We start from the raw sequence: 27794 nt of genomic DNA, 5'->3' as shown, positions 1-27794 counted from the left end.
TGCTTGTTACTTACTCACTGTTTAGACCCAATCCTGTGTTCCTCCCCAAGAACATCTACAGTTCTTTAGGTTAAGGGATATTGGGCTTAACGCTTTCCACCCCCTGCCTCATTCTAATGTAGTGAAGCAGATGCAGAGTTGCTTTTCCTGTGCCTGGTGCATACATAATACTTTTGGCGGCGTTCTGTTAAACACAAAAGTTGTTTGTGTGTTATAGTGATGCTGCCAAGGGTCGGTACACCTTGCTCTACACAGGGTGTGGCCGCTTCAACAGCTCTATTCTAGAGCGTTTTTTATGTGGAGGGCATTTGCGTCATGGTCATCCCCCGGCATGTTAGACATGTCCAGGGGCTCCACTCTCTGTTGCAGTTGGAGACCGCTTCTATGGCTTGGAAATTGGCTTGTCTCTTGGAGTTGTTACGTTTGGTAACGTTTCTCTTCGAATAAGTCTCTCTGCTCTCACCCAGTGGTGTCCAAGCATTACGCTGGGCTTCAGAGTGAACGATATTCTTGCTTGGTTACAAATACGCTACCCCTGTCTCTTATACGCTTTGCGTTATTCAGAGGTTTATGTGTGTTTTGTGGTTGTTTAGTCGATCACCGCATTTGTTTGTTGCCACCAATTTAGCTGCTCTGAGACTTCCGGCTTGTCGATGAGTGGGTAGAACATGTTTATTGGTAGCTCTTGCAGAGTTTTGTTTAAAATTGCATTTCTAGAACAAGTCTAAGAAATGTATGAATTAGTATCAGAGATATAACTCAACTGAATAATGCCAAATACAAGAGCCGCAAAGACGGGGTCAGCAGAGGAGGCAGGCCCTGCCAAAGCAGGAGAGAATGTAGAGAGAGACCGTGACCTGAAGATCTTGACTGCCATAGCAACACTGCATGCTGAGCTCTCCGGGGTAAAGAACATTTCCGATGTAGCAGCTTCTATGAGAGGGGAGATGTATTGAAAGACGAAAAAAGGGAAACTCAGAATTCCACACTAAAGGATATAGCTGCGTCCACTTCCGACACCTCTGACACCTTGGTGGAGTTAAAAAACAAAGTTAAGCGCCTCTCTAACCAAGTTGAACAACTGTCTGATAAATGGGTGGATTCAGAGGGACGATCTAAGAGATGGAACATCTGAACCGACAGGCCATGCGAGGGAAAATAAACTGGGAAAAGTACGAGAGAGTTTGTGGCGCAGCTGCTCAAAAAAGCCCTGGACTTTGCCGAAACTCTGGTGATAGACCCATAGTGCCATGGGGACACGTCAGGAAGACACTGGCCCGCGGAGACATCTGATCATGAGACTACACTACTGTCACACACATGAAGAAATCCTACGGAAAGCTACTGGCAATAGGAATCTGAAGTGTGGAGAGGATAGCATTCAAATCTTCCGGGATCTGTCGCAGGTTGTAATTAAACGACGAGCAGCCTTCACCACCACACAGAACTTGCAACGGGACAAACCTGGAGTGAGATTCAAGCTTCTCCACACGGCTAAACTGAGGATTACAAACAAGGGGTCAGAAGCGGTGTTTACTGACCCAGATAAGGCACATTTTTAGGCGGAGCAACATTTTGGGTCCCAAGGCTTCTCGACATGAGGGTTACAACTAGGGCTGGGAATCGATCCGAATTTCCTGGATCGATCCGATTCCGATTCATAAGGTCACGATCCGATTCGATCCACAATTCGATCCGATTCGATTCGATATTGATCTATTTGCAGACATAATGCAAATAAATACTGTCCCATAGACAAAACAGCTCCATGTGTTTGTGATTGTATCTGTGTACGTGTAAGAGGGACACAGAGAGAGAAGAGTCAAGAATCAAGTATTTATTTTAGACAAAAATCCAAGTATTATTTGAAATTTAAGTAACATATCCATGGCAGAAATAAAACAATGACCAGAACTAAACAACAATGACCAAATAAAATATAAATAAATTAAAATTAAGTGGCCCTCTATATTAGAAAACTACAAGAACCCCTGTACCCAGTCTTTGACAACCAGAGACTTGTGAAATGCCATACAGGTTGAGAGGGAGAGAGAGAGAGAGAGGCCTGCCTTGGGCTGAATGTATGTAAAAGTGTGCTAGATGGTAATAACATAGGCCTACCCATGGCAGGAGTAAAACAATAGACAGGAACTAACCAACCAGCTCAGCCACAAGAACAAAGTGAAAAAATTATGCCTGACTGAGAAGAGTCCTAGTCTTCAGGAATTGTGTAATTTTTCTGGAGAAAAAGGAGCTGGTCAACATGCTGTGGAGTGAGGCAGCTCCTTTGAGCACTAACAATGTCTCCAGCTGTTGAGAAAACTCGTTCAGATGGGACACTGGTCCCAGGTATGCAAAGATATTGCTTTGCAAGGCCTGCGAAAAGAGGGAAATCCTCTGCATGCACCTGCCACTATGTCAGTGGATTTTGTGAAAGAGGAATAGCTGGCACTTTCCTGTAGGTGGCGATCTCTTCCTCTGCCCTTTCAGTTGTTGTTTTCTTCTGTAGTGGAGTTGGTGGTGTGTACACCAACCCCAGTAAAGCCGTCAGAGCAGAGTCTTTGGGCCTCTTTGGTTGAGTTGGTGCAGGTGCAGGTGCAGCCACATCCATTGAACCATGGGTGTTCTCTTGCTCTGGTGTAGTGTTCTGATGCAGAATAATATTACAAAAGAAAATAATACACAAATTAACCTGAATTCAGTCTTTTGTAGCTCAATTAAGAAAAAATAGTCTAAATATTCAAATGGGCAAACTATATAATCTGCAAACCTACATTGGTTGATGGGTTTGGATGAGCAGCTTCAGAGGTCAATTTCAAGAAGACAGCATCACGTGCCTCATCAGACAGGAACGGTAGGGTCTTGAAACGTGGATCCAAGGATGATGCTACACACAAGGTCTCCTTCAGGCCTTCATATCTATATAGAGGAACATATATCACTTTAGATAGATAGCAGGGTAGGTCTACAGTAAATGCAGGAACAGTCATGCAAACACTATTATGAATAGTACAGTTTTAAAAAATCACTGCTCTATTCTATGAGAAGATGAGAACAAAATCAGAGACAAATCTATTTAAAAACTACATATGCATTTCAGTGCTGCGTACTACTACACAGCCATGTTAAATGAACATACCTTGAACTCAAGTTCTGGTGGACAGCAGTTTTGAGCTCCTTTATGATGGACGTGTCTTCGGCAGTACATGCCATCTGATTAAGCAGTTGAAATTGCAGCGGGGCAACCATTGACATGGTAGGGGACTCCTCCTCAGAGATGGCTAGGGTGGCGGTCTTCATGGGTCCGAGGCATCTAACCACGTCCTCTGCAGTGGTGATGTCCGTCTCAGTCAATGTGCAGAGGTCATTCTCCCTCCTGCCGACGTCAGGGGACAGCAGCGCTGCTGAGATGGCTGGCTGCTGCTCGAGGAAACGGCCCAGCATATCCAGCGAGCTGTTCCACCGGGTCGTGACATCCATCACGAGTTTATGTTGCGGCAGTTGAAGTAGCTGTTGCTTATCTTTCAGTGAGTGGCTCGCAGTGGGACTTCGGTGGAAGAACCCAACTATCCGCCATACCCGCCCCAGTAAGCGTGCGATAGCAGGCCAGGTTGAGGAGGTGGGCGAAACAGCCCATGTGAAAACGACCCATCAAATGCACCGCTTTCACGATGTTGGCTGCATTATCCGTAACAAGAGCTGGGTTTTTGTCGGAAATTCCCCACTCTTCTATGGCTTCAGCGAGCAGGTCTGCGAGATTGCTTGCAGTGTGGCTCGTTTCAACTGCTCTGGTCTGAAGGACGCTAGCGGCTAGTCTCCACTCCTCGTCGATGTGATGGCAAGTGATTGTCAGGTAGGACACAGTATTTCTCGAGGTCCAGCAGTCACATGTCAACGCCACCCTCTCGGCAGATTTCAGTGAATGCACAAGGGCATCTTTTGTTTTCGCATACATTCGTGGAATCACCGTTTCGCTCAGATGTTTGCGACTGGGCAGGACATAGCGTGGTTCAAGCCTCTTGATCAGTAGTTTAAATCCAGCATTTTCCACTACGCTGTAGGGTCGGAGGTCTTTACTAATAAATATTCCGACACCCTCGGTTATGCTCAAGGCACGCGTAGAATTCGAGGGAAACTTAACCCCAAATGCCTTTTCCAGTGCTGTTTGGTTCGCGGCAGATTTAGCTAGGTCGCAGTGGTGCCTGGATAAGTGGTTGCGGAAATTCGTGGTATTGCCACTATATTTTACCTCTGTCTGACACAGTTTGCACACTGCTTTTGTTCTGTCTAGTTCGTCTTTGTCCTCGTAACGTCTGAATCCGAAGTTTTGCCAAACATCAGCCTTCATTCCAGAAGGTGATTTAAGTGGTGCCTCTTCAGCCGTCTCGCTAGCTTAAGTTTTGGTTTCGTTTAGCCGGCACTCGCTTTTTATAGTGCGCCTTGCGCGTCAAAGAAAATAGTGCCTTTAGTCACCTGGAAAAGAATCGATCCAGACATTTTTGGATCGATATCGTGCTTTTTGAGCGTGAATCGATATCGGATCGCGGATCGATTTTTTGAACACAGCCCTAGTTACAACTGGCTATGAATGAAAGATCCAACAAATTGGCATGTGACAAGAGAGGGGTAACAAGTGCTTTTTGACACAAGGGGAGCATTAAAACCAAATTTAAACCCTGTGAATGTGGCTCTCATGCCCATAAATGCACATTTTCATTAGGCTACTACCGCTCTCCAAATTAATAATTATTTTCTCAGTTTATTTTCTCCTTGATGACAAGGATCTGGACACACATTTAAGTTTAGCTACTAAGTTGAATTTTTTTTCTCCCTTTTTCTGTAAAGCTGCAGAGCTACTGCTTTGGTATAAGGAAGTTAGTGATTAAGAGCTTAGGTTATGGATGTTGTTTTTGTGTTTTTGTTCAGTTAGGTGAATGTGTGGGGACTTTTTTCTCGCAGGTTCAGGTAGTTCAGGTTCGGACTATAAGCGTTTTTTGTGTAATGTTTAGATGGAGGCAGGACGGGTAGGAGCACTGCCTTACTCAGGGCTGCAAAAATTGACTACAGCCTTAGCAATGCAGGATACATTCAATAGAGAGAAGAATAGAGTAACAGGGAAATTTTGTTGCTGGAAGGTAAATGGGGTTTATGAATTGGTGAAAAGGGGAAAGGTTGTTGCCTACTTAAAGGCGCTTAAAACTGATGTAATTTTCTTAAAAGAAACTCATCTGAAAAATTATGCTCACAATAAACTGAGGTGTAGATGAATAAGCCAAATATTTCACTAGGTTTCCGCAAAGGCAAGAGGGGCGGCCATACTGATTTGGAGAACACTCCTTTTAGGCACCAAGCTACGTTATATACCAAGCTACGTTATATATGTTATAGTTATGGGGGAAATGCAGTAAATTCCAATAACATTAATTACTAATTAATTTAAAAAAAAATTGAGCTTTGATCCTCAACTCCTAAATAATCCTAGATTTTGTGAGTACTTCTCCGACTTTATTATCGGAAACCTTTAAAGCATATATTAGGGGATCCATCATTTATTTTCAGTCTTCACAGAAGAAGCGCAAATAGCGCAAATAAAAACACTAGATTCAGAAACAGCCCTCCAGAAAAAAATACAATACCATTATGTCACACAAGTATAAGCTTCATCGAATATTATCGAAAAATCTGCAGGGTTTTTACTTTTATCAAGCAAAAATATTGCTTGATAAAAGTAAAATAGAAAATGATCGAACTATCCATAAAATAAAAACAAAATGTTCCACTCTGCACCTCACAGGGTGACATTAATGATCAAGTGCGGCAATTTTACGAAGGTTCATATAAATCTAAGGTGAACTCTGGTCCATTTTTTTATACATTTAAATAACCAACATTGAATTAGCATTACTGTAGTTCCCTTTATGCTGAGATTACATGTGAAGACAAAATTGAATGCTACTCAAAAGTAGCATTCAATTGTGGAGGACGCTCACACACGCCTACAGGACGCTGCTGGGCCAATTGAATACAATTAAGATGTTTTTCTCCCGCAACCGCTTTAACTCCTCCAAAACATACTAATATTCCTTCCAAAGTCCTACTTTAAAAAGTTAGACTCAATAATTCTATCCTTTGTCTGGAATTATAAATCCCATGGAATAAAGAAAGATAATTTGTGTAAGTGCAGATCACGTGGAGGACTTGCGCTTCCACATTTATAAAATATTATTGGGCTAAATGCATCCGTTCCATTGTTCTGTGTTAGATTATACCGTTGTTTTTTTTCAAGAGTGCTGGAGATTGAGTGAGAAGACTGTCTGCAATATTCAATCGGTGCCGTCATCTTATTACCATTTCCTCTTAACAGAACTTATTTTAATCATAACCCGGTAATATATAATACAAGGATACGAGGATTTGGAATCAAATGTCCAAGAACTTTAAATTCAGAACGATAAGAATAATTTGCATCTTTCTATCAACTACAAAAAAAAATTGTTTACCAAAGCGCCACTTATTCAGATTCAGAAATGATCTAAGAACACATCTCCCTCAGTTTGAGAAAGCAGGGCCAGAGAAGTTGGTTGATTGTCTAGATAAGCTAGGTAGGTCAGATCACATTATATCCTGTTCATAGGATACACGTTGCAACGCTAAGCAGTCCAAGAACAACCACTGTTAAAGCGGATTGGGTAAAAGAGTTGGGTATTAAGAATGACCTATGGGATGGGCGTTTAGCATATTTCCACTGCTCCATAAATGCACGTCACTGTTTAATACAGTTTAAAATCCTACATAGGTTAAATTATTCCAAAGAAAAATTACATAAAATATTTCCTGAAATCTCTCCTCTGTGTGAAAAATGTGAAACACATGATTGTCATTTACTTCACAGTTATGTTCTTTGTGGCAAGGTACAAGTTTACTTGTGTGATATTTTTAGTTTTATGTCAAATGTATTAAAGGTTCAGATTGTCGTAGATCCAGTTTTAGTAATATTGGGGAAATCTTAAGAAACAAAAACACAAACACAGGCTCAACGGAGCTTTTTGTCGTATGGAATCCTCCTATACTTGAAAAGAAGTAAGCCCCGACACTGAAGCTAGAGGACAAACTCCACCTTCAGAGGATCCGATTTCGCAACCTTTGGTATCTTATCGTGCAAGTTTTGATTCGAGTCTTGCCTTACAGTCTGGGGTGGGTTGTTGTGGGTAGGGGGATTAAGGCATATCTAATGCATTTTTGTATATTTAAAAAATAAGCAATAATGACTATTTTGTGGCTTGATATTTCAAATGACGCTTCATAATAAATGATTTGAAACAATTTAGCTGCTCTTTGTCACTGTTTATTTTCATGTAGGCTATGCCGTCTGGCATCGCCTCATGTTGATGTAAGGCATGGCTAGGCTTGCTTCTCTGAGCTGTTACGATTCGTAACAGTGCTCCTCGATTAAACCATAATCTGCTGTCACCCGATGGTGACACAGCGTCACACTGGGATTAAGAGTGATCGGTTATTCTGGCTTTGTTTATGGTTGTAACAAGCATCTTTAATATCCTGTCCTCTAACCATTTATAATGGATCCGTTAGCCCAATCTCTTATACACTTTGTGTTTATTGAGAAGGTTATGTGTGCTTGTATGAACTTTTAGTCTACCGTCACATACGGTCGTGTTGCACACTCAGTGTGTTATCCGGCAAGTAGAGCTTCTTGCTGCAATGATATGCCGCATTAGCTACTCTTTGTCGCTGTTTATTTCATGTAGGCTACACCGTCTTCACTTCACCACATGGTGGCGTCCCAGCGTCATGCTGGGATTAAGAGTAACCGGATATTCTGTCTTTGTTTACAGTTCGTAGATGGCGTCTTTAATATTCTGTCTTCTAACCATTTATAATGGATTTTATCCTTTTAACGCTTTGCATTTATCTAGAAGTTTATGAGTGCTTGTGTGGACCTTTAGTCCATCGTCATATACATTCGTTGCCAGTTCTGCACATTCGGTGTGTTCAGCGGCAAACTAGAGCCTTGTTACTTTGTGAAGCCATTTAGCCGCTCTTTTCATTGTTACGCCCGAGACACTTGTCAATGTTCCATAGGAGAAGCCTTGTTGCTCTGCATCGCACATTTTTCATGGATTCTATGAAATACGGGTTGAGTCAGAAGTTTTAGACTCGTTCTATGTTCATTGCTTTTTGCGTGTTCATAGGAGAATTAAGGGTTATTTATCAGAGGTGGGGGTAAGTCACTCATGTGCAAGTCACAAGCAAGTCTCAAGTCATAACCTTCAAGTCTCAAGCAAGTCCCAAGTCACTGTGGTGAGAATCAAGCAAGTCACAAGTCAAGTCATTGCTCAGGTCAAGCAAGTCACAAGTCAAGTCAAACAAAAATCTGATGATCTAACCCAGTTTCCACATTTAAAAGTTTTGTAAAGAGAGTGGTTCATAAGTTGAGTTTTATTTCAACATTAACAATAACAATGTCTTAACATTAACAATAACTCAAACTATTGCAAAACATTCCAAAACCATTATGTGAATAGTTTGAAAATGTTTTTATGATCATTACCTCCAACCTATGAACAGAATCAAATAGAACCTCTAGGTGGCTGTATACGAGAACAGTTCAACAAGTCAATCAGTCAATCTCCCAACATGTTGTAGAATATTATTTGCAACACATGGCATCAGACGTGAAAAAAATGAATGTTTCAAAAGTAATATCACATACGCATACTGTAGGAAGGGGAAATAGTAATACACAAACCTGAAAGCTGGTAGCGATCTTGCTGCCTCGCAACATACATCGACTTACAATGCATTGCATTTGCAAAAAAATAAATTTGACAGTACTTTGTCACTGAGTTGTGAACGATGGGGTCGCATTATCACCCCACCATGGCTGAACACACGTTCAACAGGTGCACTTGATGCAGGGACTGCCATAACTCTTACCGCCACCTTGAACAAAGAGGGGAGGGTGCGCCTGTTCATGGCCCAAAACTGAAGGCAGCTCTGTCCATCACAAATGTCCAAGTAGTGGTTCAACTGAATTTGGGGACTGGAACCTGAATCCATCTTAATTTTTTTTGCGGTATGCTGAGAACAGCCCAGTCTGACGCTCTGGCTGTGATGGTGTAATTTGGTCCTGCTCATCGGTGGTTGGACTGGTCATGGTCGTGGTCGTGCCAGCATCTCTGAGAATCAAGTCTGATAAACAAGCAAAAACAATAGTCACAAAATATTTCTATCAAAATTTCAATTTTGTCCACTTCATTAACATAAATGTGGGAGGGAAAATATTAGGAACACTTTTCAATATAACACTCTCCAGTACACCACTATCACCCACTATAACCTCAATAATAACTATAAAGTAGAATTATCACCTTTCTGACAAAAACTGAAGTGCTCAGTGTGTATATATCAACATACTGAACATTTCTTTTACAGCCTATTTCTTCTTAGGTCTGACATTAAAATTGGATTACTACGGAAAAAATAACATACCTTTTATCATCACAGACACATCCTCCTTGACGTTTTCAGGGGCCAAAACATCATGGGCCAACCACATGGTGCCGAATGAAGGATCCAGCAGAGCAGCTTTTACGTATAGAGGGTCAGAGAAGGACAAGGTTGCTCCATCACTCTGGTCATCTGCCATCCTCACATGTACAAAGATCCCTCTGAATGTTCTTTGGAGTGATCCTTGCAGGCTACGGATCAAGCGACCCAAGTAGTGCACTCTCTCTTTTTGATTTTCCAAGTGGTGATTTAGAGAAAGGATGCAGGGTACCACAGCACTTATAGTGACAATATTTTCTCCTTGTGTGAGATCCGTGGCTTCTCCAAAGGGTAAAAGAACATCCACCAGTTCCCTTATCTGACTCCACTCTCTAGCTGTGAATACTGTCTCTTTGTGTCCCGCATCTTCAAGAACTGTAGACAGTTTCAGTTGGTCACAGTTAAGCACTGATTTCAGTCGCCTCAGTGTGGAATTCCAGCGTGTGGTAACAGAGGCAGCGATTCCACGCTGTCCAAACTCCATCTCAAATTTGTCTTTGAAAGTGGTGCTTGTGTGGAGCAAAGAGCTCAACCTTGAACCTTTGGAGAGAGCTGCACTGATTATTTTAGTGTCTATGTCGCTATGTTTAGTGTCTGTATTTTAGGCCATCACCTATAGTCAATTGAAGGGTGTGTGCAAAACATTGAAGTCTTGTCTGGGACTTTGCACTCAAGACATTTTCAACCCTCTCCTGCTCTTCCACAGTCAGGTCGTTCCAAATGTTGAAATCATCAAGGTCATCATCTTCATCTTCCTGTCCAGGAAAACATGTAGAGAACGCCTTTTTCATCTTTGCAGCATTGTCACAGATGATGTGGTCGACCTTTTTTTTGATTCCATATTCTTCGCATATTTGCTCAAACTCTTCACAAATTCTTTCCCCTGTATGGGAACCTCTGAAGCGGTTGCATCATCTTCATTCATCTTCGATGTTGATCCAATGTCCTGTGCCTCCAAGAAAGCCTCTCATGCTGCGGTCTGACCATATGTCTACAGTCACTGACACATTATCTGCCATTGCTAGTTCATTTTTTAGCTTGATTTTTCTATCTTCCACCAGACTGTCAATCTTTGAAGTAATTGTTCTTCGACTGACTGGAGAGTACTTGTTGTCCACTATTGACAAAAAATGATGAAAGCTTTGATGTTCAACGATGGACAATGGCATGTTGCAATTTATAATTAGATCCGACAGTATTGAGTGTGTAATGGCTTTCTGCTGGGGATGGTTGCAGTTGTACAGTTGCACACTCCTCGATTCGATGAATTGGGAGATTGAAGGCTGTTTAAGATCCAAAGTTGCTTTGGTATGGATGTACTCTTCATATCTGTAGACAGTAAAAAGAAAAGAGAGGAATATATTCAGCCCACATTATGATCTTCATTGCATAGTAAATCATTAGAAATATAGTTTAGTTCTATGAATGCAAGAATCAAATGAGATCAATTGTAATCTTGGAACTGCAGACCATATAGCTAGGTCTCAATCAGTCTGTTAAATTTCTGTGAATTGGCTGTTTTAAAATGCACTGAAATGTTCATACATGAAAACAAAATCTGTTAATATGCAATCTGAGAGGCAACTTTTATAGGGCTTATGACAAGTCAAATTAAAATCAGAGTTTTCCTAGAAAATATTGACTTTAGGATACATTTATAATATTAACAAAATCAATATTCTTCACTCCTTTCTTTCTTTACAATGTAAGGTAATAATGTATTAATAGCTTATAATACATATTCAAAATTAAACATTTACAAAGCTGATGATCATTATTGTGTATATGTATGCTATTAAGTGACTCTTAACAAGGCCTACATTTCATGGCTTTCGGAATTTTTCTGGAAAAAACATGACTATAAATTTGATCATCAGAACATCTTGACTTTACCCATAGAAAGTGTGTAGGTATTTACCAAGAAAAACGTTAAAAAACAGCTTAGAAAACGGTTAAATCGCAAAAACCAGCTTGTTGATACAACTTTTTTTCAAGTTAATAAGACAGAAAAAATAGATAAAATAGAGCCTCAAATCTATCACACCAAATTCCCTTACAATAAACTATAAAGATTGTGGCAAACAGGATTTGTATTATCATTGCTACACAACCATCAATCAAACACATAGAAATACACTCTCTATTCACCCATAGTTTATCTCAAGCCCTTGCTCACACACACTCTCTCTCTCTCAAAAACTTGAGGTGATGTTAATCTGCAATGACAATCCGCGAGTCGCGGCTGTTATCAGCGTGCATCATTTACAGTGTTGGGCAAGTTACTTTAAATTAGTACCGTATTTCCCGCACTATAACGCGCACCGGATTATAAGGCGCACCTTCAATGAATGACCTATTTTAGAACTTTTTTCATAAATAGGGCGCACTGGATTATAAGGCGCATAGCATAGAAGATACTGCAGTCAAACGTTTGACTGGCGATGCGTTATGCATCCACTAGATGGAGCTGTGCTAATTGTATTGCTCGTCACGCGCAACGCAACTGTGAGGACGAGCTGCTGCATTTAGCAGATATAAAACTGGAACCTTTATGACAAAAAAGTAAAACACAATTACGCAGTTCCAAACCTTAGATTTTTTAAATATCTTGCAAACGTGAATGATACAAAGTAGAGCATCGCACCCTCGAATCTTGTAGTGTGGCCAGTCTTCCGCCCGATTTCCTGGCTCTGTGATCGTATAGTGTGACCTTCCTAATAGTGGAGGAATATCTGTCGTGTGGTCTGAACCAACCATGAAGGGAATGTCAACAAAACAGTCAGACAAAGTCAAACTTTATTAAGCGTTCTGACAACTTTGTTCATTTGTAAACACGAATTGATCCATATATAAGGCGCTCCGGATTGTAAGGCGCACTGTCGTTTTTTGAGAAAATTACCGGCTTTTAAGTGCGCCTTATAGTGCGGAAAATACGGTAACTTAGTTACAGTTACTAGTTACTTCTTTCCAAAGCAACTCAGTTACTTAAAGTTACTCATTATTTTCAAGGTAACTAGTTGATAGGGGAAGTAACTTTTTTTTCTGAATTATCTTATTAATGTGTTAATGTGGCAAAGGACCGCCAGTCCTCTGGCTTGCTTACACGTAAGTCCTATTCTACCACAAGCGCAATGCGCCATCTAGTGACCTGAACGTGCCATAGCAGTGTAGTAGTGTGAGTGCAAATGAATGAAATATTTCCATTGTTTCCAACTGTTTCCAACCCTCTACAAATGCACACACCAATTATTTTGGGGTTGATGTGGCATAGTGTTCGACAAAACAACTGTAAAATTTTATCATTGTATCCAGTATCACTACGATGAAGCAGTGGATCAACAAAACACGAAGCAGTGGATCAACAAAACACAACATACAGTATGTTTTGAAACTTTTGATAGGCATATTTATTGTAGCCATTGAAACAGGTACAAAGTATATGTTTGGCAGTGCAAAAATTAAACTGTGCCTCCGACCATTTAGCAAATGTAGGACTCAATAATATGGCAAAACTGATACAATAGATGTTTACAATGTAAACACAGTGAGGTTTATCCGTTCTTTGTAACATTAACTCAAAACAGCTAAACTTCACCAACTGGAGACCTCATCATCAATAATGATGGGCAAACTTAAAAGTATTTTCAGCATCACAAAGAGAAACTAAATAAATAAAAAGTACTTTCAGCCTCCCAAACATAGTTAATTTGTTTGTTTTACTCTGGCCATTTAGATAAATAAAACAACTGATGAAATCAATAATGGTGGATAAAGAGCTTTAGTAGTCTATGTTAGTATGTCTGTCTATATCAGTCTTTGTCCATACATCTCCATCATTTGTTTAGCTGTGTCTGGGTTAAAGCTTTGTAAAATCAAGCTTTTGTTGTTTGGCTGGAGTGGCTTCTCCTTTAGCGTCGGCGGAGCTGACGTTAGCAGCAGCATCACCTGTGTTACCTTCAGCGTCTTTTTAAATTAGCTTGGTAGATGCGTGTTGTTTCTAAATATGTTTCTGAAGATTAGAATTGCTAGTTTTTGATGTGGCTAGAGTTTTGGAACCTCCACATAGATGACAGGTCACCAAAATATTCTTTACGTCTTTTACCGTCAGAAAGGAAAAATAATGTGCATATTTCCATGAGAAATACAACCCCTTGACTGTCGTCGACTGCCGCCATTGTTTTAATTCATTTACTTGCGCGTCGCTGCGTCACATGACTCACGTCCTCTTCACGTCCACCACGAAAACTGTAGTTCTGGGTTATGCACGTGAAGTAACGAGTAACGAGCCTGTTTAAATCGCAGTAACGATTAACGCGTTACTGATTTTGACAAAGTAATTAGTTACAGTGCTCGTTACCGCAAAAGTAACGTAGTTACTGTAACGCGTTACTTAATAAAGCGTTAGTCCCAACACTGACCATTTACACAAACACTGTTAAATACAGAAAAAAGCCTTCTCCAAATAATTTCCCCCCCACTGCTTCTAGCCCCTATGCGTCACATATAGTGCATAACCACTTTTTGCGCCACTGATCTTATGCATATCTTCAACGTAATGTTAGCTTAATAAACTACTGTGTTGGAATTCATGTTAGCAAACGTTACCTTTCTAGTTAACGTCTGAACCATTTGACCAGCCAATAAGTTAGCTAAAGACACTTTTACTTCACATTTTATTGAGAAGAGATATACATTAGGTAGCGTTCTAGCCAAGTTAAGTTTAAGCTATGTTAGTGTTAGCAAACTTAGCTTTCTAACAGCCGTTACAGCTAGCTAAAAGACGCAGTCACGTAGCTTACCTTTTTTGTGGGTTTTGTAGTGACGGTTGAAGTTGGATGTTGTGGTGATCGTGTCACTGATTTTTGCGCCGCAGACCTTGCATACCGCTGTCCTCTTTTTCTTACCGTCATCGACAATGTAATCCTTGAACCCAAATTGAATTATTTTTGGTCTTGCCGCCTCCATGACTGCTGCTCCTGTAATGACCTGCTCACGCAGTGGCAGTTTGTCCGTGCAGAGCGCAATCACCTGAGATGCGTGTATTCATTGCCCTGTAAAATCACCCGATTATGTTTCAAAATAAAATAATAAATATATTAATATAAATACAACATCATTTCTAACTTAATCTAACTTTAGATTAAGTCATCTGTCTCAAGTCTAAGTCAAGTCTCAAGTCATGAAGACCAAGTCCAAGTCAAGTCGAGTTTTTTATCAGTGTTAGTCAAGCAAGTCTCAAGTCCTCAAATTTGCGACTCGAGTCTGACTCGAGTCAAGTCATGTGACTCGAGTCCCCTATGTCTGTTATTTATAGATCAGTTGTTTTTTGCACATCCTCTGCTTATTGAGTCTGATGACTTAGACTTAGCTTCACCTTAGCTCATAAGGCGTAAATGGCTTAGCCTACATGTAATAGAACAATAGTTATGTTATTATAACTCTAGTTCTATGATTGTAGGCATAGCCGTTTAGTTTCCCACCTGCTGTTCCCTCCAATTGCTGAAAGAATAGAGTTGAAGACAAACACTGCTGTGCGCCACATTTCATACACGTTGTCGTTGGGGATTTGGGAAGTGCCCACGTGGATTGGTACATTGCTGAAATTTGCAGTACATGCGAACGTGCGCAAGGGACAAGCCCTTAAAGTGAGTAGCCTACATGCAAGAACTAGAGTTATAATAACAGCTATCGTTTCTGTTAACATTTATTTAATCTACTATGGCTAAATGCAACTTCAACAAGATCTGGCTCGAGAACAGCGTTGCAAGAAAACACTCAAATTAGGAACTTTGGGTATAAAGACATTAGAGTCGCATGGGAAGTTATCAGAACATAAATGCGCTGTAACAAGCCACCGGCAAACGCCTGCCATCACCCAATATTGTTCAGTATTCAAACCGGGAGCATCAAAGTCCAGTTCCAGGACTTGCAAGAATCGTTGTTACTGCACTAACATCGACTCTTGCAACTCCGGTTCCCGATTTGTGCATGTGGCGTACACAAGCATATTTACCCAGATGAAGCGGAGGTCGCGTTGGCCTATTCGTCGAAATGCCAAAACGGACCGTTTGTATGTTAATAACAATAACAATCTTGTTATTGTTGTAAATAGGTATGTCTTACAAAGTACGACATTAAAGGTACCTAAAACAAGTTATTATATTATTTCTCTTCTTAACATTTATTTCTTATGGCCACAGATTATGGCCACATGTGATTATTTTTGGAGTTCTGAGAATTAAATCAGTATTCTGGGTCGGATACAGAACGTGAACCACACGCTGACCTACAGAAGATACAGAGGGGGAGCAGTATAATTCTGAGAATGAGTCTGAATTCAGACTTTAACCTAAGAATTCAGACATTATTCCTAAACATTCAAAAAAAGTCACGTGTGGCCCTAATCCTCTTCTGTAAAATCAGGCTCTCCAATAAAAAAATGTAATGTTCAGAGCCCCTGCAGGTGGTCCTACACCACCGAAACAACCTTAATATACCTGGTTAATGTCATGATAATAAAACACATTACTATTGGGGAAACATTTTTGATGGGGCTTGTTTAAAGGAGACATATTATGGTGTTTCCCCAACAAGTAAACATAGTATATGAGTTCCAGAAAACATGTTTTTGAAGCTGTTTAGGAAAAAAAGTCTTGCCTACCGCTATTCCCCTCTGTTTCAGTCCCTTCAGAATGTGCTGTTTCTGGTGTCTGTAGCTTTAATGCAAATGACCTGCCGCCCATTGCATACAAATGAGCTGTCAGAGTGAACTACAGCATGGAGGAGAAGTGATTGTTGCCGTTTGCGGGCTCCCGGGGCTCTATATCTATATCTATCAAATAATAATATATGTATATAGGTATCAGTGGTGGCTGGTGATAAAAAATGTTGGTGGGGCACAGTAATAGACATAATAAAAAATAAATAACTATTTACCTACTATTCATTCAGATTCCTAGCCTACATCCTGACTTGCAGGGCCTGGACAAGGTTACACTGCATATAAAGACCTACTTCATGGCCATTCCACCAGCCATTGCTATTTCACCCATTGTTGTTATTCTGATATTGAGACAAATCATGATCACTGTCCTATAGCGTCCACTTTTTGTGAGTCTCAATGTCTACTTCAAATGTAGTTTGAAATATGGGACAGTTGCTTCATTTTGTTTATATGCTACAGGCCGAAAGACTAAATTAAAATGTAACTTACTTGCTCCTTTTAAGTATTACATTGCTTTGGGAGTCCAATTCCTCCACTGAAAAGGGTGGAAAGTGCTTACAACTCTCTGCTAGTTAGCGATCTATCTCTTCTCTACATGTAGCTGTGTTGCGCGAATGCTGCTGAGGGAGGTAGCCTATTTGATTGATTTACTGAATTGTCCAATCATGTGGTGATAACAAAAAAGAAAAGCGATACCATTGGCCTGGGGTGCACACTGGTGCGACCCGAGGGCGAATTTTCTTGCGCCAATGAAAAGCTGTCTCTGCTTGATAGACAGCAAAAAGTTAACGAGCTTACATTGACTTCGACGTGGCCGGCGCCCCTGACTTGGAGGAGGGCTTTATTTCGAATGACCAATAACTAGCCTAGCCCAAATCATTGACGTTCAGACGCATTTAAATGGTTGCTGGCAGCGACAAGTATATCACACAATTAAACGAGGATAAAAGCTATGTATTTTTGTTGATTTATTTCATATTGAATATAGTTCATTAATAGTTGGCAGATATATTGAAGTGAATATTTCACGGAGGGGCGGTGCCCTAGCGCCCTCTATTGACCCACCGCCACTGATAGGTATCTATATAATATAATATCTAATATCACGGCCAAAAGCTTAGTGTGCCTCGGATGATATTATGAATCATAAAGATGTCTCTGGTACTTCCATAACAAGTAAATAATCGTAGTGGGGGTTATCTCGGCCATGGTTGAGAAGAATTGGGGAAAAGGAACTTTGGCTTTGACTCTCTGAAGTCCAGATAGAACCATGACATGGAGGAGAAAGGAATTGTACTCCTGGAGCTGAGCTGCCGGACTGCCGCCGAAGCTCCCCCGGCGGCAGTCCGGGGGAGCTTGGGCGGCAGTCCGGCAGCTCTGCCGGACTCCCTGCCAGGCAGTCACATGGCAAACTGACAAATTAGACATCAATTTTTGTATGGAATCTCCCTGCCTCTGAAATGCGCAAACATCTCCGCCCAGTGCTCGTCCACTGGTCCACAAATTCGTATCTATGCTCTGATTGGAGGGGGGTGAGGAAGTGAGGGGTAATATTCAAATGTGCCCCCTTCCTATGTAGGAGGGGAAACCGAAACTGACTCGCTTGTTTGGTAACTGTAGGCAGAGTACTCTCAGAAATGCATATCTCACTCAAAGAATCATGTACAGACTTATTTCAAATGTGTTTGTATGTGTGTGGGAGCACCAGAGACCCAAAACAAAACCCCAAATCCCAGGAAAAGTGTTGTTTTCCTAATATGTCCCCTTGGGGTGCACTCACACAAGGCAAAGTTGCCCAGTACCGTACTGACATTTAAGTAGTCTAAAATGTCTCTCGTAGGTTCTACGTTTTTGTTTAATGAAGATATTATCTCTTACGAACGGTTCTGTGTTGTCACATTCTTTTCAATGTGATAACATTTATTTACTTTGTTAGTAATTCTGGTACTGATTTTTGTTCATATCGTTTGTACCTTTTTTGCCAGTATTGAGTTGAAATAAAATTGCATTCATAATTGTCTTAAAACGGTCTTAAGAAGTGTAATATTGAACTTGTTAAAACCTGCAGAAACCCTGAAACACACACACACACACACGCACACACACACACACACACACACAAACACACACACACACACACACACACACACACACACACACACACACACACACAATACCTTTCAGGGCTCCATTAGTGAGCCGCTCTTAGTCTTGCTTTATGTCTGTGTTTCTCTCCATGTTTTAATGGATGGGCTAACCTGGGCTTATAGCTCTGCTTTGAGTTGTGAGCACAGAAAGGCAATTGCTTTTTTATTACCTTTGTAAAGTTGAACTTCATAGGAAGATGGTCACATGCTAGGTGATTACTCCCCATAAGCATCCCTGGACTTTTCCTTTTTAATCTATCCAGCACTCTCAGATTCTTATGCACACGCACACACACACACACACACACACACACACACACACACACACACACACACACACACACACACCCTAAAATCTTTTCATCTCTCTCTGTGTCAGGCCTGTGTGATGACTCCAGCTCTACCCCACCCCCCTCTATGCCCTCCTTCTCCTCACCCCTATCCCGTTCCGCATCCTGGGAGGATCTGTCGGAGCTGCCTACCCAGGGTGCACCATTGCTCCACGTCACGCGGGTCCGGCCCAAGCCCCCGCGGCGACACGGGGCCGGCCACCTTCCCCCTGACACAGTATGTCACGCTCCATCTTGCTCTTTCTCTTCCTCCTCTGTTTCTGTTTCCTCTGAATCTCTGAACACACTCCAGACCTCTGTCAAAACTCCCGCTGAGATTATTGATGTTCAGCAGTAGGGGTCACACACACACACACCACACACCACACACCACACACCACACACCACACACACACACACCTCACACAGGCACATTCTCACCAACACAGTTTGAGGCCAGAGCTGATTAAAAATGAATTACTCAATGGCAACACAATATGTTTACATCTATGTCATGTGCGTCAAAAAAACAGCTGAGGGTAGTGTTTTATGGTTCAACTATATATATAATAAAAAAAACATATATATATATATATATATAGTACCATGATTGAATCTCAAGATGTTAAATACAGCCTTGCACAGTCTGGCTGTGCCGCTAGGGTATTGCACTGCTCTTTGCTTGTAAATAATTCTTTCCCTTGTCAAGAGCAATCTATGTGAAATGATTCAGTGCAACTCGGTAATGTCCTCTTCCTAGAGCCTGAGTAATCCATTGATATTATTGCATTCAGAACATTTGCAAATGAAACCCAGTACAACCTAATGCCCCTCTCGAAAATAATCATACAAATGTGTGTGTTTGTGTCTGTGACTTTGTGCGTGTGCTTGTTTCCACAGCACTGCAGTGAAAATGGAGGAGTTAGCCCTCTTGATGATGGACTACCAGATTTCTATTCTAAAAGAGTACTCCCTGATAGGTATTGTTCCCATCTAATCTACAACTTTTAGCATCCGAGATTGTATGAGTTAAGTTGCTCTCGAGAAATATAGAGTGGTTATTTCATCAAGACAGAGCACCATAATTCAGCAGCCCAAGTAATGCTTTTAATTGTATTACCTTTGAATTTAGATTATTTAGAATTATCTGTAGTTCTAAGTGCACCCTGGAAAAATAACAACAGAGGCGTAACCTAGCAACACTCAAGTTGTCTATGCACGGTGCATAACGAGTGTACGGATGGGCAGGCTTTGAATAGCTATATATTAAATTAAGTTACTGCTCCTTAGAAGGGACAAATCTCTCTCTCTCTCTCTCTCTCTCTCTCTCTCTCTCTCTCTCTCTCGCTCTCTCTCTTTCTCTCAGTCAACTCTCGTTTTTGCACAAATCCAACTCACTGAGAAGAAAGAAGAGAAGCAACATGCTGTCCATCTTTAGCTTTCGTAAAAACCGCAACCAGACCCTGGAACCTGAGCCTGAATCAAGAGAAGAGCTTTTCAGCGAAGAATGTCATGCTGTTGCCATAGCACCCACCGGGTTTGTGAACATATACCTGGCTCATGCATGCACACATATACAGGCATGCACACACAGTTCACTTGGCCACAAATAAAAGTAAACCAAAGAAGACACTGACACTATTGTAAATAACGCTTTTGTAGCGAGCTCTTACATACAGCCAGATGCAAGGATTAATCCAGCAAATGTATCTCACAAACAATATTTTTGCTTCCCTCTGTTCATAACCAAATTAAATGATAATCATTAATTAATTAGGTATACAATAATGTGAACATTGAAAGTGCATATTGTAATCCATTATATTTTCTTGATTGGCTGCCAGGGTTCCCTTGATTGGGACAACGGTTGTTGTTGTATCTCTTGCATATAATATTCTAATGCTCAGAAACCTCAGATATCATGAGAAAAAGCCCTAGCAGATGGGCCGACACCCGTCTGTGTACACAGATGTAAGAGACAGCCGGTGCAGCAGCTACCAGGTCAAAAACTATGACTAGAATCCAGTGCAAAGAACGGCATCTCTGTGGTCAACAGCGGTCGGACGGAGAGAGAGAGAGAAGGCATTGATTGTCAGATTGCAAATCGTCATCAGCATCATTGGGCACAGAGCAGATTCCCATGACTCCACTTATGTGTTAACTCCCCCTCAACACGTTGGTAGGCTGTTAAGCACTCCTCACATGTAGGGACGAGGAAGCAGGATGTGTGCTCTCATTGGTGAGATTGAACCATCTGCGGTTTGTCTTCACTCTCATGCTCCCAGTGTGTGTGACCCACAGGACGGCCATGGAGAACGTTTACACGCTGTTGCAGCCCCCCAGGACCCAGTCCAGGGCAGAGTCGCCCGGAGATTCCACAGACAGGAAAGGGGACGGCCCGCAGTGGGAGAAATCCCTGGTCCTGAGCCCGCCACCGGTACAGAGCATACCACATACAGGCATGGGGGGCAGCAAACACCCATTTTATTCTCCCAAAGAGGTATGCCGCGGTAAACCCTTGATTTTGGGGGGAGTTCCAGAAGGGGGTTCTGCCTTGTTGAGAACATGGTTGATGGCTGCTATTGAAAACTGTATTTTTTCTGCTCTTCTTTGTTTTGGACAAAAATCCATGTTGGACCCCGAGCTGCGGCAGCCAGAATATGGTAGGCTTTGGGGCGATGTCAAGCAATCGGACAGACTCCAGACGACGGAGGGATCGGGGCATGCAGAGGGACCGCGGCAGCCGGACGGGAGGCAGGGGGACGGCCACGCTGAGGCAGCCAACGACGGGCCTCTCTGTGGTCAACAGCGGTCGGACGGAGAGAGAGAGAGAACGCGTGCGGAGAGCAAACCGACGGAGAGGGCATGTGGTGACAGCAGGCGCGCCGACAAACAGTGGACACTGGATCGCCACGCTCAGAGGCAGATCGACCGGAAGCTGGAGAGACAGTGGACGACGGGCAGGCACCTAGACCGCTCGTGGTCGGAGAACAGGCCCACGGACATCGCAATCGACTGGATGTGGACGGAGGGGAGGCATCCTGGCAGCAGCGGCAGGAAGACTGAGAGGTCCGGCCCTACGCCACAACTGCCCCAGAGGCCACTACCTCCATACACGTCAGACTGGACGCCCTCACCCAAGCAGGAAGGAGATCCCTTGAGAAATCTGGACTTGGCTGCGTTGGTGGTCGGGGAGCGAACTCTGCTTCACATGCAGGAAACGCCATCGGATAGACACAGCCAATCAGAGGGCTGGAGGAGCGGAGGGGGGGGCGTGTCATCCAGCCGCAGTGCTCCCTGTGCGTCTAAGCCAGATCCTCCCCCAGAGAGTAGCAAACGCCACCTGCACAGGCTCAGCTCAGGTGCCCCACCTCCCATCTCCCTAAGCAAGCATTTGTCATTTATACAAAACAGGAAAACTAACGCTTTGGTGGCTTAGTAATTAAAGATACCTGCAAACAAAATGTGGATACAGTTTGCTAAAATTTACATAAAAACTACACCAGTTTGAATTGAGGCAATGTCTTAATTTAAGATGCAACTAGCTCTACTCTGATAGAGACTGTTCTGTTTCTCGTCAAGAGCTTTAGAATGACTGTTTCTCGCCGACAGAGCAGTTACCATCTGGTAACCATTCCTCACTACAAATAAGTTTGCTTCTCTGTCATCCGCAGGTGTGGAGGAGGAAGAGGAAGTGGATCCCGGGAGGATGGAGAAGAGGGAGGGAGTGAGGGACCTGGAGGGCCCACACCCTCCCATTCCAGAGAAGGTGAGGAGGGAGTTTGTTTTCCTCTCCAAAATGCCACCATCAACTGTTGTTCTAATCAGGATTTCAGTATTTATCACGTTAAACTTTGATGCACCAATGCGTTTTCAGTCTCTTCGGTACTTCAGTCAGCTACCCATTGGGCAATTTTCACAACAGGAGACTGTCCATGCGGGGGCGTTGACAAGTAGCTCCTTGTGGGTTGGTGACCAGTTTTGTAGGCCAGGTTGTGGGTCAAGAGACTATTGACAAATCTGCGACAAATCACGCAGAATTTAATTGATGAGCACATGCAGAACTTATTGTTTTATACGTTCTATTTGGCATTGGCCCTTATTTCTAATCTATATTACGAATGTAATGGCGATGTATTGGATTGCTTATTGCGTTGTAAAGAAAATCATGTGTACATTTCTCTGCCGCTTGTATGTTGTTTGAGCAACAGCCAACGACGTCGTCCTATATGACGTTCCCTAAGAATTCAGACAGCGATAGACACCTACCTCCACCGCCGGTCCCGCCTCCTAACACCAGAGCTTTGCATAGATTGCCTTACCGAGCTGCCAGTCAAGGTATTTGCACAGGAGCTCCACCACCTAGTTGTCATAATTCAGTACTCAAAACTTTTTGGTGATTTTGGACATACATAAAATCTTACCAAGGTACACAAACGTCAAACAGGATATAATATGCAATAATTATGAATGATGAATTATATCTAGAGCAACTCATGCAACTGCTTCACAACAGAACTGTAAATAAGGTTGATTTGATAGTGGTGCCAAGGATTATGCAATCAAAACATTTTCATATGCACAATACAACAAAATACATAAAAAAGAATAATGACAAATAACAAATAAAGACACAATACACATATACAAAATAACACAAAAGAGAAACTAAAATCTGTGTATGCTTTCCATTTTCTTTTCAAAAGCTGACAATTGTAAAGAACAGGCCCCATTCACAATTCAAACTATTATTTGTTGCATGTTTGTTCAGGTGATGAAGGAATACGACCCCAGGCTCCTGTTAAGCCTCAGAGGCACAGGAAGGCCATGTCATGTGACACAGGTGTGTTAAAATTGTATCCTAGGTCGTGTTCATCTGCTATAAGTCTATCTGCATCTAACTGTATATTTCTGTTTTTTCCTGTGCTTGCGTATCTCAGGCACTGACAGGGACAGGGATAATCTTGAGAAGCCCACCAATCGCAAACCCCCTGTGAAAAAGCCTAGACTACCCCAGAACAGAAATAAATCCCTGGACCTGTCTGGTACCTGTCTCTTTCTTCCTACCGTGCATTTATCTGTATTAAGTGTGTGTTTGTGTGTGTGTGTGTGTGTGTATGTGTGTGTGTGTGTGTGTTTCCATTTGTGTGTTTGTTCATGTTGAGTTCGTCTTTGTGTGTCTTTGTATGTGTTTGTCTGTTTCCATTTGTGTGTGTGCCTGTTTCTGTGTTTCCGTGTTTGTGTATTCCCATTAAGGTTTTTGTCTGTCTGTGTGTGTGTGTGTGTGTGTGTATGTGTTTGTGTGTGTGTGTGTGTGGCAGTTTGAGAGAGTAGTGAGAGAGCATAGGAATGTAGCCATAGTCAAATGTAAACTGATACCCAATTGTTCCCTGAATTTATTGCACCTACATTTTTTTTTCGTTAAAAAACTAAAACACTTCAATAAAAAGATGTTACAGTATAGGCCTGCATGATTCAGCACTTTTTAAAACTGTAACAGCACTAATGGGATCCATTATCCTTAGCAGATGGCTTAACGCATTACCACTCCTCACTTTGTGATCTCTCTTGTCTTGGGTCGATATAGGTTTAGTGTTGTGCGTTTTCACCCCAGTGTGCAGTAGCAGTAGTAGTAGTAGTAGTAATGGGGTTTACTTGTCTTGTATCTTTCCCTGTGGAGCTCGCGACCATGGCCACCACGCTAGAGAAAGCTTCTCCTCAGCACCCGAACAAGGCAATCTGTGGTGAGGAGGGTCCTGAGAGTCGTCAACCCCATTGCCTGCCTTCCATCTCAGAGTGAGGAGATGTCCGCCATGACAACTGCCCTGCATTTCATCAGCCAGGGAGTAGGGGTGGGGTTGGAAATGGAATGCGAGGGCAAGCATAGCAGTGAACAACGTGTACAAGTGTGAAATCAGACATCCACATGCATAAGGGGGACACATCCTTTGCATTTCATATGGTTGAACAGTCCCTCTTCTGTCTATTATGTTTTGTCATTCTCTATCTCTGCGTAGTGTGCTCATACTGTTTGCTTTATTCTTTCGCTCTCACATCATATAAAACCTGCTGAATCTCTATGTGCCAGTATCTGAATGGTCTTTGCTACTTAAGAAAAGAATATAGCCAATGATTGTTGCCAATGATTGGCCATGGAGCTGCAATTCTTTGTCAAACAGAAGTGATGTTTGTCCGAGGGCTTTCTTTTAGATTTTTCCAAAATGTGCAGTTATTTTTTGAACTGCCAAAGAAGTTGATTGCCTTGGTTAAAACTTGAAAGTAATTTGCTTTTTGACAAAATAAACACTTTCTATCTAGTTTTGCTTTAAGAGGCTGAAAGGTAATTAATTCATATATTTTATAGAAAAATAACAAGTTCAATATTGTACACTTGCTGTATGAATTAAAAACTTGAACAAATTATGAACTATGTTTTTTGTATTGTGTTATTTCAAATGTTCTTTTGATTAATACTAACCATGAAGCCTTGATTTTTGTGAGGGATATACAATCGATAGACTGCTTATTTTATCTCTTGTGAAATCCAATCTGTAACCAAACACCTCTAAGCCTATTTGTAAGAAGTTATTTAGTTATTCAATACAAAACACTTAATAAACACACAATTATTACAAATTAATGAACAATAATTAATGTAAAACATACAAATGCATGTGGAAAAACATAATTAAAAATACAACAACAGGTAAAACTTAATGAATTAGACTATTGTGGAAAAGTTAATTAATTTCAATAATTCAATTTTAAAGTGAAACTCATATTATATTGATTCATTCACACTTCATGAATATGGCTTACAGCTCATGAAAACCCCAAATTCAGTATCTCAGAGAATAACACAATAAAAAATATGTTTAAGATGGAAATGTAGGCCTTCTGAAAAGTATGCTCTTGTATATGCACTCAGTACTTTGTTGGGGCTCCTTTTGCATGAAATACTGAGTGCGCTAATGCGCAGTGGCATGTAGTTTATCAGCTTTTGGCCCTGCTGAGGTGTTATGGAAGCCCAGGTTGCTTCGATAGCGGCCTTCAGCTTGTATGCATTGTTAGGTCTCGTTTCTCTCATCTTCCTCTTGACAATTCCCCATACATTTTCTATGGGGTTCAGATCAGGCGAGTTTGCTGGCCAATCAAGTACAGTAATCCTATGGTCGTTAAACCAGGCATTGGTACTTTTGGCATTGTGTGCAGGTGCCAAGTCTTGCTGGAAAATGAAATGAGCATCTCAATAAAGCTTATCAGCTAAAGAAAGCATGAAGTGCTCTAAAAAATCCTGGTAGACGGCTACGTTGACTTTGGACTTGATAAAACACGGTGGACCAACACCAGAAGATGAAATTGCTCCCCAAATCATCACTGATAGTGGAAACTTCACACTGAACGAGCAACTTGGATTCTGTGCCTCTCCATTTTTCCTCCAGATGCTGGGACCTTGATTTCCAATTGAAATGAGTGACAGACCATTGACTGACAGACTCGTTCTCTTAGCTTAAGGAAGACACTTCTGATGTTGTTTCTGGTTCAGGAGTGGCTTGAGACGAGGAATGCAACAGTTGTAGAACCCCATGTCCTGGATACATCTGTGCATGGTGGCTCTTGATGCATTTACTCTCAGGGCAGCAGTTATCCCTGTTGCATGTGCACCTTTTTCTACCACACTTTCTCCTTCCACTCAACTTTCTATGAATTTGCTTGGATACAGCTCTCTGTGAACAGCCAGCTTCTTTAGCGATGACCTTTTGAGGCTTACCCTCCTTGTGGAGGGTGTCAATGTCTTCTGCACATCTGTCAAGTCAGCAGAATTCTCAATGGTTTTGAAGCCTACTGAACCAGACTGAGAGACCATGAAAAGGCTCAGGAAACCGTGCAGGTATTTTAAGGTAATTAGCTGACACCTTGAGTCAACAATATTGAACTTTTTCACGATATTCAAATTTTCTGAGATACTGAATTTGGGGTTGTCATGAGCTGTAAACCATATCATCAAGATGAATACAAATAAAATCTTGAAATATTTCCCTTTGGGTGTTAAGCATCTATATAATATGAGATCACTTTTTAAATTGAATTATGGAAATGTATTAAGTTTCCCACAATATTCAAATTGATTGAGATGCACCTGCTATACATCTCTCAGATTTCTAAGAAGCGGCATCTAATTGACATGATGAACCGAGTGCCTGTCAGTAGGGGGCGACTGGTCCCTACAAATAGTAGGAAGCTCTTCAGACCAAACGGTCATCAAAGATGTTGTCATTGGCAACCAGGCTTTTAGGTTAAATTGTATTCAATGATTTAAATCATGGACTAGAATCCAATCTTTGTGAATCAGCCCAAAGTTGTTGTTTTTTTCTGGTGCCTTGATAGCCTACTGTACTCTTTATTGGCATTTGATGCAGCATTCAGATGGATTCATAAAATGTCTGATCCAAATTATAGGACTACATAGGTTTATTAGCCTATTTCTGAAATGTTTATATAATTGAAATGTGTCACACATCGCCCCCTTCGTTGACTGTTTTCACTCCCCATCCTTAAGTATCCCTGATTGTCCTCACTCACCTTAATTGTTTTCACCTGTCCCTCATCAACATTCCCCTCCTTGTGTATTTATTCAGTGCGTTTCCCTTCATCTGAGCCAGTTCGTCTTTGTATCAAGCGTCCCAGCATTTTCCTAGCGATATTCATGGTTCCTGGTTTTCTGATTCCTGCCCGCTCCCGACTACGCCTTTGCCTTCTCCCTGACAGATTGTTTGCCGGATCTACTGATTTCCCGTGTACCAAACTATCAGCTAGTAAAAGAACAATCTACCTACACAGACATCTGCCTCGTGCTTTTGAGTCCTTTAGCCCCTGCTGCTCACTCAACCGTTACTAAAAGTAATAATTTTAACTAGTTCACATTTGTTTTATTAGGTAACTCTACGGGCCCTCAACCGGCTTACAACATGTCCACTGTGAGAGAAAACAATATGAGGTCAATATGTGAGGGTGCATTTGAAACTC

At 41.7% G+C, this 27794-nt stretch overlaps 1 protein-coding gene across 1 annotated transcript in view; it reads left to right on the top strand.

The window, feature by feature from the left end:
• The window catches only part of LOC307077860 (capping protein, Arp2/3 and myosin-I linker protein 3-like), a gene marked incomplete at its 5' end in the record, with an annotated part of 100829 nt that extends 76245 nt beyond the window's left edge, over positions 1 to 24584 (top strand). The window contains 9 exons of the mRNA XM_079739338.1: positions 18818 to 19005; positions 19668 to 19747; positions 20134 to 20304; positions 21069 to 22129; positions 22442 to 22536; positions 22979 to 23105; positions 23539 to 23610; positions 23708 to 23812; positions 24448 to 24584. Of these exons, the coding sequence (XP_079595464.1) occupies positions 18818 to 19005; positions 19668 to 19747; positions 20134 to 20304; positions 21069 to 22129; positions 22442 to 22536; positions 22979 to 23105; positions 23539 to 23610; positions 23708 to 23812; positions 24448 to 24515 (1967 nt within the window). The 3' untranslated portion in view covers positions 24516 to 24584. The remainder of the gene's footprint in view (positions 1 to 18817; positions 19006 to 19667; positions 19748 to 20133; positions 20305 to 21068; positions 22130 to 22441; positions 22537 to 22978; positions 23106 to 23538; positions 23611 to 23707; positions 23813 to 24447) is intronic.
• Between the last annotated feature and the right edge of the window lie 3210 nt (positions 24585 to 27794).

This window comes from Pollachius pollachius, assembly GCF_949987615.1.
Source record: "Pollachius pollachius genome assembly, chromosome: 7".
Classification (NCBI taxonomy): domain Eukaryota; kingdom Metazoa; phylum Chordata; class Actinopteri; order Gadiformes; family Gadidae; genus Pollachius; species Pollachius pollachius.
Note: the sequence above shows the minus strand (reverse complement) of the source record. Positions and strands in the feature narration are given on the sequence as shown.